Here is a 12,350-nt window from a genome sequence, read left to right on the forward strand (position 1 = left end):
TGCTGCCTCAGAGCCCTCGGCTTTGTTTCTTCAACAATATGTACCCAAATGTGATCATAAAAAAAGTCTACACCCAGTTATGCAACCGTGGGTGGGTCTCCTGCACGCTCAGAGTTATTTGCTGGAGGAGGGAGAGGACCATATTTCAGGTCTTTTTTTTCTCCTCCCTTGGAGGGGGCCGAGTTGAGATGCTTTTTCTACCAGTAAGAACGGTGAGAATCTGCTCAGCCTGAACATGATTCAATACAAATAGTCATCATTAGGAATTTGTTATGGTGACTGTTCTGCCATCACAGGCCACGTGAGGCGTCTTTAATACATGTGGGTGTCTAAGAGCAGATATGAGGTGACACAGACAGCTGGGTGCACCTGTGTGTGAGCTGTGTGCTGGAGCATGCAGCTCGGCTGAGACAGGTCTCCAGGTGAATAGAGTGGGCTTCTCTATTTTCTTATTTTGTTTTTTGTTTGTTTGTTTGTTTTTTGTTTTTGTCTTTTTTTTTTTTTTGGCCTTGTTATGCAGTGGCTTGATGTGGGATTTCAGTTCCTAGACCGGGGATCTGGGCCACGGTGGTGAAAGCACTGAATCCTAACTACTGGATCACCAGGGAGCTCCCTCTCAATCACCTTTTCCTCACTCTTGCTTTCAGAGCATTTTTGAAGCCAGCAAGTGGAAAGTCTGGTTTTTGCTGCCAAAAATACAACCCCCCTTCCACCTAGCCATCTTTGCATCTGGTTTTTGCTTTGTTTTTGCCCATGCTCTGGGCATGCAGAAGTTCCTCGGGCCAGGGATAGAACCTGCGCCCACAGCAGTGACATCGCCAGATCCTCAGCTCGCTGCGCTGCACGGGCGCTTCCCTTTGCTTCTGTTTAACGGGCATCCTTCCCACCTGCCCAGGCCTGTCCTCTCCTCCCACCTCAGCTCTTGCCTCAGAAAGCTTCCTCATCATAGTCAACTTTTTATTTTTAAGATTTTTGTTTTTTTTTCTGTTATAGTTGATTTATAATGTTCGGTCAGTTTCTGCTGTACAGCAGACCAGTCATACATACACAAACACACACACACACACACACATTCTTTTTCTCATATTATCCTCCTCATGTTCCATCACAAGTGACTAGATGTATGGTTCCCTGTGTTATAGAGGAGAATCTCACTACTTATCCACTCCACATGGGATAGTTTACATCTACTAACCCCAAACTCCCATCCCCCTCCCTCCCCCTCCCCCTCGGCAACCACAAGGCCATTCTCCATGTCCATGAGTTTGTTTCTTTTCTGTAGAAACTTTGATTTGTGCTGTATATTAAATTCCATATATAAGTGATATCAGGAGTTCCCGTCGTTGCTCAGTGGTTAACGAATCCGACTAGGAACCATGAGGTTGCGGGTTTGATCCCTGGCCTTGCTCAGTGGATTAAGGATCTAGCGTTGCTGTGAGCTGTGGTGTAGGTCGCAGATGCGGCTCGGATCTGGTGTTTCTGTGATTGTAGTATAGGCCAGCGGCTACAGCTCTGATTCGACCCCTAGCCTGGGAACCTCCATGTGCCACAGGTGTGGCCCTAGAAAAGACAAAAAAAGACAACAACAACAACAAAAAGTGATGTCATATGGTATTTGTCTTTCTCTTTCTGACTTAACTTCACTTGGTATGAGAGTCTCTAGTTGCATCCATGTTGCTGCCAATGGCATTATTTTGTTCTTTTTTGTGGCTGAGTAGTATTCCATTGTATATATGTACCATATCTTTTTAATCCATTCATAATCTTTCCTGCTGGATTTTAAGCACACTGAAGCCTCTTCACTAAGAAAACAACAAACAACACAAAAATCACCCTCGAACCCATGCTTTTTCCATTGGCTGCCTTAGGTCATTTCATTCTTTTTTTTTTTTTTTTTTTCTATTTCTTGGGCCGCCCTTGCGGCATATGGAGGTTCCCAGGCTAGGGGTCGAATCAGAGCCATAGCCACCGGCCTACGCCAGAGCCACAGCAATGCGGGATCCGAGCCACATCTGCAACCTACACCACAGCTCACGGCAACGCCGGATCGTTAACCCACTGAGCAAGGGCAGGGACCGAACCCGCAATGTCATGGTTCCTAGTCGGATTCGTTAACCACTGCACCACGACGGGAACTCCCCAGGTCATTTCATTCTTTAAGCCCACTCTGATCTGCCATAATCCATTAGAACTGCTCCTTCTAGGGTCCTGAGGGCTTTGGGGTAAGTGTGGATAAGTCCAGGGCCCATTTTCCAGGCCTCATCTTACTTCTCATGGGACCATCTTTTCTTCCTGAAAAGCTCTTTTCCTTTTATGGCGCTGCCCTGCCCTGGGTTTCCTCCTGATTCCTGGGCTGTTCCTGCTCGGCACCCTTTCCAGACTCGGCCACTCTCTCAGGCCAGTGGATGGGAGGCTTTTTTAACATTGCCTGTCTGCCCTGTCACACCCCTGTGTTGACCCTCGTCCAGGCTCCCAGCCCTGGTAAAACTAGGCTCTGTACTTGACCTTCTGAACATCTCCTGGCCCGTCCACTCTCCCCACTGCTGCCTCGTTCCTTTCCAAGTCAGCCTGGTCTTTACCTGGACTTCTAGCCCGTGACGTTTCTTCTCCATCTGACCTCAGAGCTGAGCATTTAATCTCTTAATCCTCCTTCATGCATTTTAATGGTTTTCTGTAGTTTTGGGGAAAATGTTCACAATCCTTTAAGAAGTTCAGGAGATGCTGCATCCTCTGGGCTTCTGCCCTTTATCCAGCCTCATCTCCCCTGTGTTCCCCTGCCCCTGCCTCCCATCCCAAGGGCTACTTTCTGTAATCAGCTCCCTCTGAGCACAGGGCATCTCTCCTGCGTCCCCCCGGCCCTGGCTCTCATCCTGAGGGCTGGTCCCTTGTGCCCAGCTCCCTCTAACAGCTCACTGTGTGATTTTGACCCCACCTGGCGCTCTCGCACCAGGTTCTCTTGCACCAGATTCTCTCCTGATTTTCCCCCAGCTCCCTTTGGGACTCTGAGCTCGCCATCCCTACACACTGTCCTATATCCTTCGTGCCTTGCTGCCCAGGGCATAATAGATGCTTATTAAACACTGAGTGGAGGAGTGAACTGCTAGCTTGTTACTGGGGAGAACTATTTATTATTCGCTTGTCAAAGCACCAGTTCTGTCTTTTCTGATCACATTGTGTTCCATTGTTTATTTGCCCATAGGTACTTGGTAGTCATTTCTCTTTATACTTCCTTTCACAAAGCACTTTCATGTGAATCCTCTCTTGAGACTTTGGCCAAATCAGTGGCAGCGGGGGGAGTGGTGGGCTTCAAACCTTACAGCCACAGCCCCTGGTGTCTCCCCTTGGCCACCACACGCACTTCCAGATGCTCCCTGGGGTGGGGTTGCTGGATGCTCCATGATTCTTGCCAGTTCCTGGTGTTCATTTTTTGTAACGGGAAGTGAGACACAGGTATCTGGAGGTGTGTTCAGAGTCAAAGCAAGTTAGGACTAAATCACAGGATGCCTGAATCACAGCCCTCTTACTTTTTTCCACGTCAGGATAGCCTTTTCTCCCAAAGAGGTAAAAATTATCTCTAACATTTTTTTGAAAGTTTTAAAATCTGTGGGAAAACATACAGTCAGCGCTCTGTATGCGCAGGTTCTGGCACCTGCAGATTCAGACACCCACAGATCAAAAATACTAGGAGATCTGGGCTTGATTGAATCCACTGATTCCAAGCTGCCACTGCAGAGGCAGACGGTAAGGGAATTGAATGCCCATGGATTTGGGGGTCCTGGAACCAATCCACCACGGCTACTGAGGGACCATGGCACATAATAGACAGTTAACCATCTTAACCGCTTTTAAGTGTACAGCTCACTGTAAATTAAATCCATTCAGAGTGCCGTGTGGTCATTGCCACTCTCCATCTGCAGAATTTGTTCCGTCTTGCAAAACTGAAACCCCACACCTGTTAAATAGAACCTCCTCTCCCCCCAGACCCTGGGAGCCACCATTCTGTTTCTATTTTTCTCCACTGAGAAGGAAAATTCATGTTTAGCGTCCTTTAGGATGATCAGTTATCTCAAATCACAAGGTTTATTACTTAAGCAGCTTTGATTTTTAATTTTTTAAAAAAATCTGTTATCACATGGCATCTTTTCCAGACGTCATCAATCATTCTATAGTGTATTCCAGAGTTAGAGCAACAGGAAATACGCCTCCCCCACTGCAGTCCTCAGCAGGTGCTTTTCTCTAGATTCATTTATTTATTTCCTTTTTAGAGCTGCACCTGTGGCATATGGAGCTTCCCAGGCTAGGGGTAGAATAGAGCTACAGCTGCCAGCCTACATAGCCACAGCAGTGCAGGATCCGAGCTGTGTCTGTGACCTACACCACAGCTCACAGCAACACCAGATCCTTAACCCACTGAATGAGGCAAGGGATCGAACCTGTGTCCTTATGGATGCTAGTCAGATTGGTTTCCGCTGAGCCACAACAGGAACTCCTTCTGCATTTTTTCTATCTGGATTTGTCACTTCATGTTGGATATTACTGCTGGATCAGCTCTCAGTGTACAGGGCCAGCACAGTGCAGTGGGCTGCCCAGACTTTGCCCTGAGACAAACCTGGGTTCGAGTACTGGCTGTCTTTGGTCAGATTTTGCCCTTGTCTGAGCTCTGGAGCCTGAAACTTCAGATTTTCCATCTCTAAGTTCAGGACGATAACAGGGTTGGAGAGAGGATTCAGTGAGATGGTGCCTTTGAAGCCTCTGTGCACTGGCTGGCACACAGTAGCTATCCGTACATGTCCCTGTCATGGGTTTGTGACTGTCGTTATTCTGCAGTAACAGCGCAACAGCAGCTTGGCCAAAAGCTGAAGCCAAGGGCCCATGAAAAGGGAGGGTTCAGAACCTGGAGCCATAATTGATGCTTTCGGAAACATTGCAGTTTATCCCTTGCATGGTTTTTTTTTAACCTCACCCTTTTTTCTCAGATTGTTTTCAGCAAAGAAAAAGCCCTTAGGAAACCTCAGAACCCCGCATGTTTATGCAGACGATGGGGGCGCTGTGACATGGGTCCTGTTTCCTCTTCCAGTCCTGATAGGAAGCCACGGATGGTGGCTTTGTCAGTAGAGATTAGAGTGGAGAGCGTCTGCTGAACTTTGAATCAGGGGTGTCTTCCAGGCCAGAAATAAAGGTAGCAGAGAACATGGAGAAGGGAGAAAAGCATTTCCTGGAGGAGATGATGGTGGAAGCAGGAGAATTTGCGTTGACGTGGTGGTGCGTGTTGGGGTGGGGGTTGCAGTGGACATTTCCTGAACAAAGGGGACCCAAGAACAACCCCATGCATTTTTATTCCGTATTAATGGACTCTGCTTCCCTCTGTCATGACTTGTAAAGTAAAGGGAAAATTTCTCAAAGGTTCAGTTCAAAACTTCCGGCTGTATCCACTCCACACATCATTGTTCAGTGCCAATACAACCCAGCAAACCCTGAATTTATTTATTTATTTCCTTTCTTTCTTTCTTTCTTTCTTTCTTTCTTTCTTTCTTTCTTTCTTTCTTTCTTTCTTTCTTAGGGCTGCACCCACAGCATATGGAGGTTCCCAGGCTGGGGGTTGAATCAGAGCTGTAGCTGCCGGTCTACGCCAGGGCCACAGCAACACGGGATCCAAACCACATCTGGACCCACACGACAGCTCACGGCAACGCCGGATCCCTAACCCACTGAGCGAGGCCAGGGATGGAACCCTCCACTTCATGGTTCCTAGTCGGATTCATTTCCCCTGAGTCTCGACAGGAACTCCCAAACTCTGGATTTAATCATTTCTATGCCTAGTTTGAGAACAAATCCTGACCTGGCCTTGGTTGATATTCCTGATGTCTGTCCTTCCGGCGGTTGCCCCATTTCTGGTTCAGGCCTTGGTAATCTTGGGTCTGTACGTAAGAGGTTTTCAACTCTTCGCTAACTGTGATCAGTGCCTCCTCTAGGACGTTCCGGTGGCAGTTTCTAAGTCCTTTCTTCCATGCTGACTTTACTTCCTGCTCCTCGTATCAGAGCTCCTTGGGGTTTGACATGATATAATGTGGAAGCTGTTTATCACGCTGCATGAGCCACATTTTCTCTCCGAATCCTATCTGATTCTTAGGTGAGCTAATATATTGATAAAGTATCTAAACCAAAACATCTTTTATGCAGTTTTAAAGTTCCTCTAGTTTGACTATGAATGTTGGTGGCAATATCTTTATATTATGAGAGCAAGGGATCCAAATACCTCTATATTCAGAGTTCCCGTTGTGGCTCAGCAGGTTAAGAACCCGACTAGTATCTGGGAGGATGTGAGTTCCATCCCTGGCCTTGCTCAGTGGGCTAAGGATCTGGCATTGCTGTGACTGTGGCATAGGCCTGCAGCTGTAGCTACAATTCGACCCCTGGCCCAGGAACTTCCATATGATCAGGTGTGGCCTCAGAAGAAAAAGAAACAAACCAACAAAACCCCAAATACCTCTATACCCATAAGTGCCACACATACACCTGTGTGTACTTGTGGGTGCATGTGTGTCTGTTTCGTCCAGGGAGAATGGTCTTTTAAGATGGATGTTGGATGGGAGTTCCCATTGTGGTGCAGCAGAAACAAATCTGACTAGTATCCATGAGGATGCACGTTTGATCCCTGGCCAGGGATCGAACCGCTAAGTGGGTTAAGGATCCGGTGTTGCCGTGAGCTGTGGCATAGGTTGCAGACGCCACTCAGGTCCTGTGTTGCTGTGGCTGTGCCGTAAGCTGGCAGCTGCAATTCAACCCGTGGCCTGGGAACTTCCATATGCTGCGGGTATGGCCATAAAAAGAAGAAGAAAAAAAAAAGGATGGATATTGGATAAAGATAAGCGTTATTTCTATCCAAAATTATTTTGTGTTATGACACTGGGCATTTTGTCTGACACCTTTCTGTCCTGTGTTTTTGGAACAAATTAAAGGCTCTAAGCGTGCCCGGCAGTATTCTTTCCTTTTTGGCCTTAATTTCAACAGTATCATATGGCCTTATCTTGGTTTTATACTTACTATTTAAAATGTATGTGGTCACCTCCTGTTTTCTTTCTTTGTCAGTTCTTTTTATTGATTTCATGGGATGGAGGTAGGATATAAATTTATGTTTTTTAAAAGTGCTGCCCAGGATGTGTCGGAGTCATTTAGCAAATGTTGCATTTTCACAGAATAATACAAGTAAGCTGTATTTTCTGTAAAAAGCCTGGGTGACCCAGGATTTCATTCTATGATTTTGAGTCGTTTTGAGAAAACAGGGACGTTAGAAGAGGTGGTGCTGAACTATCTGTGATTAATACAGGAGCCAAGTCGCTCACCTTTTGTCTCTGCTTGGTCAGACCTAAGATGGGAACAGAGAATTTCCTGTCAAAGTTCCACAAAAAGGAGACGAGATGGTGAAATGGAACCTTCGGGATGAAACTATAAATCCTCTGTGTGTGGAGAATTGCCGACCTTTTGAAAGGTGGTATGATCCCAGTGAGGCTGGGAAGGAAGTGAGGAAGGCTCGCAGCACAGGGGCTTCTGGAAGCTTCTGGCACCTGCCTGAGCCCGGCAGCCAGGAGGCTGAAAAGGAGCCCCCAGAGGAGGGCGGGTTTCTGACATTCAAGTGCTGCTTTCTCATTGTTTTAAGGCACTTTTTGCCTCATTGATTTTTGTCCACTTCAGCCTTTTATTGGGGGAAAACCACTGCCGGTTTGGTTCCACGGCAGAGTTAACCATCGTGGCAAAAGCGGGGACTTGCCCGCCATCGGACAGGGCTGCTTTTGTGTCATTCTGAGGGAGGCTTTGTGTGTTATCCTCCCGTGGAGCCCGGGCTTCTTCAATGACCGTATTCATTCTGGGGATTACTCAGTGTTTACCCCCTTTGCTGAAGGCAGGCTTTGCAGGGCGACGTGTCCTCTCTTGTTGAGCGGTTTGGCAAACTCAGAAACGCTGGGTTTTAGTTCTCCAAAAGGTCTGAACTTCATGGATGCGCAACAGTTTTAGGAACTTCAGGTGTGTTTTTTTTTTTTTTTTTTTTTTTTTTTTTTGTCTTTTTGCTATTTCTTGGGCCGCTCCCGTGGTATATGGAGGTTCCCAGGCTAGGGGTCTAATCGGAGCTGTAGCCACCAGCCTAACCAGAGCCACAGCAACGCGGGATCCGAGCCGCGTCTGCAACCCACACCACAGCTCACGGCAACGCCGGATCGTCAACCCACTGAGCAAGGGCAGGGACCGAACCCGCAACCTCATGGTTCCCAGTCGGATTCGTTAACCACTGCACCACGACGGGAACTCCAGATGTTTGTTTTTGTCTAGACTTATACAGACCTGTTTAGTATCGTGAAGTTGGCAGATTCTTCAAAATACGGGTTTTTTGGAGGCATGTCGTGTATGTACCTCTTGTTGTCAGTAGATTGTGTCTGTGATAAAGGGAGGGTCCCTTTTCAGCAGTCATTGGTGGCAACGTGAAAAGCGCTGAAGAATTTCCCCATAATTCTTGGGCAGTGGGTCAGTAGCTATGTTTCAAGGTTGCGAACACTTCAAAGTGCTTTAAAGCTCTAAGTGGCTTTCTTTAGGTAAAAATAATGACACATATTGCTGTTTACCTTCCTGAGATGAGCGAGATGTTTCCCAAGAGCTCCTCCTGTAAACAGCCTTTATTTCATCCTCCCTCTGCCCGGCCCTCCCACCCTTCCTGCGGATCCCCTTGGGGTTATTTGGAGACAAACCGAACACCCCTGGAGGTGCAGGGAGCCTTTCCTTGAAAGTTGAGAAACAGGTTCTTACTCAGAGATTTAGGGGGTGGGTACCACCCTTTCTGAAGGCTTTACTTAAGTTTTCACATTTGTTTCTGCATTCTTCAGTGCTTTGTTTTTGAGAGGAAAGTTTCCTGACTGGCTCTTGGCCTCAAGTTAAGTTTCCAACTTCTTATTCGAGGAGTCCTTAGGAAGTCTGTGCTTTTTTTTTTTTTTTTTTTTTTTTTTCCTTTTTGGTGGTTGTGTCCGTGGCCTGCAAATGTTCCCGGGGCCAGGGATGGAACCTGTGCCCCAGCAGTGAGCTGAGCCACAGCAGTAACAATACCGGGTCCTTAAGGAGCCCGCAAGGCCTGCAGGGAACTCCTGGGAAATTTGTTGTTGTCTGTATGTAGCTACGACGACTAGCTTTACTTCATCCCTGTGGTTTATTTGGAGGGTCATGGAAGTCTCACATTAGAAAGAGGTGAAAAGTCTCGTGTGTGAGTAATGCATGCTTGTGAAGGTGAATTACTGTCAAACAAATGAAAAAAGTGTCATGTATGAAAATTGGGATAGTCATTTTGTCCCTTTTGTTAGCATTCTGTTCTGGCACCAAAGAGAATGATTGAATGAATAACTGAACCATATTTATAAGGGCTTTGTATTCAAGAAAAAAGATTATTAAAAAACACAAAACAAAACCCACCTGGTTCCTGCTCTCTTCAGTTGACCCATTGGGATCAACAGGATGTGCCTGCACATTGAACAGTGAATTGATCGGGCAAAGAAGTAGATGGTTATTCCAAGGGTCCCGTTAACTGGCACAGGCCCGGGACTCTAAGGAATTCAGGGAACAGAAGGAGAAAAACAAGGGCTGGGAAGGTTAGTGAGCTCTAACTAACAGAGCTCACAGAGGAGGTGGGCTTGATCTCTGCTTCCAGGATGAGAAGGTTTGGAAAACAGCAGTGACAGGACAGGGCGACCCGCGTGGGGGTGTCCTGGGGGTGACAGTGCCCTGGCATAAGCTCTTTGTGTTTGGGAGGAAACACAGAGAAATTGCTTCTAGGATTCAAAGGATCATCTTCAAGTGGTGGAGCTTAAACAGGCTGCGCAGCACAGATCAGCAGATATATTCTGATCATGAGGAATTTGTACACTTTGCTGAGAGCTTATGCTGAAGTTGTTCTGTTTTCTTTGCTGCATTTGACTTTGGTGCACAGATGTTTCTGAGAGAAATGAACAGTGTTCAAGGTTGGATGAAATACTGTATTTGGGAACTTTCCTGGTGCCCTAGCAGTTCAAGGATGTGCCATTGTCACTGTAGCTGCTCACGTCCTGTGCAGGGTCAGTCCCCGGCCTGGGAACTTACACGTGTTATGGGTGTAGCCAAACAAAAAAACCTCTGTATTTCCTCTTTTTTTAATTAGATTTATTTTTTATTGGGGTGTAGTTGATTTACAGTGTTGAGTCAGTTTCTGCTGTACCGCACAGTGACTCAGTCCTACATACGTGTTCATTCCCTTTCTTCTATCATCTTCCATCATGTTCTATCCCAAGACACTGGATAGAGTCCCTTGTGTTGTACTGCAGGACCTCATTGCTTGTCTGCTGTAAATGGAATAGTTTGCATCTACTAACCCCAGACTCCCGTCCATCCCACGACTCCATCCTCTCCCTCCCCCTCGGCAACCACAAATCTCTTTTCTATGTCCGTGATTCTAAAATTCTATATTTCGGAGTTCCCATCGTGGTGCAGCAGAAACGAATCCGACTAGGAACCATGAGGTGGCGGGTTCGATCCCTGGCCTCGCTCAGCGGGTTAAGGATCCGGCGTTGCCATGCACTTTGGTGTAGGTCGCAGGCACAGCTCAGATCCCGTTGCTATAGCTATGGTGTAGGCCCTCGGCTATAGCTCCAATTCGACCCCTAGCCTGGGAACCTCCATAGGCTGCGGGTGAGGCCCTAAAAAGACAATAAATAAATAAATAAAATTCTATATTTCAACTCAGGCTTAGTATGAAGATTTGCAGGGCTTGTGATGTCAAGAGATACACATGTAAATGTCATGCTGAATTGGCACGTGAGAAACATCACTGATGTGCTGAATTTTTTCCTAGGCCTGACCTGATAGACATGAATACTGTTGCTGTTCAAAGCAACCTTGCAAATTTAGAGCACGCTTTCTACGTAGCAGAGAAAATCGGTGTTATTCGACTTCTGGATCCAGAAGGTGAGTGATTACCTTGACCAGGTATGGGCCGGCTGGAAAGTCTGATCCAGAGTGATTGACCAGCATTGTGAGATAATGCCTGTCGCTGCTTTTAGATGTTGATGTCTCCTCACCTGATGAAAAGTCAGTAATAACTTATGTGTCGTCTCTCTATGATGCGTTTCCCAAAGTCCCCGAGGGCGGCGAAGGCATCAGTGCAAATGTGAGTATTGAGCTTTCCACCTGAGGCTTCTGACTCAGAAAGGACCAGTTGACCGAATTCTTTCATAGTGCTTTTTACAGATTTTATTTTATTTTTTTAATTTTTAATTTTATTTTTGCCTTTTAAGGCCACTCCTGCTGCATATGGAAGTTCCTAGGCTAGGGGTTGAATTGGAGGTATAGCCACCAGCCTACAGCAATGCGGGATTGGCACCATAGCTCGCGGCAATGCTGGATCCTTAACTCACTGAGCAAAGCCCAGAGATCGAACCTGTGTCCTCAGGATACTAGTCAGGTTCGTTTACGCTGAGCCACAATGGGAACTCCCCAGCTTTTTATAGATTTTAGATGTCAGGAGTTCCCGTCGTGGCGCAGTGGTTGACGAATCCGACTAGGAACCATGAGGTTGAGGGTTCGGTCCCTGCCCTTGCTCAGTGGGTGAAGGATCCAGCGTTGCCGTGAGCTGTGGTGTAGGTTGCAGACGCGGCTCGGATCCCGCGTTGCTGTGGCTCTGGCGTAGGCCTGTGGCTACAGCTCCGATTCGACCCCTAGCCTGGGAATCTCCATATGCTGCAGGAGCGGCCCAAGAAATAGCAAAAAAAAAAAAAAAAAGACAAAAAAAAAAAAGATTAAAAAAAAAATGTCAGATAGTTTTTCAAGGATTCACGTTAATAGGCTACTAAATGAATGAATACTGTGTGCATTTGAAGGACACCCTTCTACCACGACAATTCAGGTGTAATGGACAAACGTTTCTCTGTCATAAATAAAACAGGCACTTGAGAGTTGCATGGCATCTTATAAATAAAAGCTGCAACCCCTCAACTTGCAGATTCTCTTTCGTACCTTGCCGCTGTTTTCCAGCCGCCCTCTTTGAGAGCCATCTCTGTGTGTAGAATATCACACACAGGTTTGTGATCATTTCTAGGCGGACTTCTGTGATCCCAGGAGATGAGATGGTTTGCACTGTTTTCTGATAATAAAAGTGAGGCCCAGAGGAAGGGGATTTGGTTTTTACCAAACTCTCAGCTACTTTGTAGCAGGGTGAGGTCTCTGGCAGGGAGCTTTGGAGGCTTTATTCGCCCCCTGCTTCTCTATGCAGTTGGTTTCAGCCTTCAGCCGTGTACTTTGTGCTGGTTCTGCTGGCAGGTGCCGTGTGCATTTGGGGGGACAGG

At 46.8% G+C, this 12,350-nt stretch overlaps 1 protein-coding gene across 41 annotated transcripts in view; it reads left to right on the forward strand.

Annotated features, from left to right (window-relative positions):
- Window positions 1–12,350, forward strand: part of DST (dystonin) — a 488,220-nt gene that overhangs the window by 285,503 nt on the left and 190,367 nt on the right. For all 41 annotated transcript variants that reach the window (XM_084967821.1, XM_021098569.2, XM_084967788.1 and 38 more), the window contains 2 exons: window positions 10,862–10,974; window positions 11,070–11,176. In XM_084967821.1, coding sequence (XP_084823947.1) covers window positions 10,862–10,974; window positions 11,070–11,176 — 220 coding nt within the window. The remainder of the gene's footprint in view (window positions 1–10,861; window positions 10,975–11,069; window positions 11,177–12,350) is intronic.

The sequence above is a fragment of the Sus scrofa genome, chromosome 7 (genome assembly GCF_054392235.1).
Source record: "Sus scrofa isolate SSC_HxYL_T2T_F1_AM1 chromosome 7, Sscrofa_HxYL_maternal_Yorkshire_Landrace_v2.0, whole genome shotgun sequence".
Lineage (NCBI taxonomy): Eukaryota > Metazoa > Chordata > Mammalia > Artiodactyla > Suidae > Sus > Sus scrofa.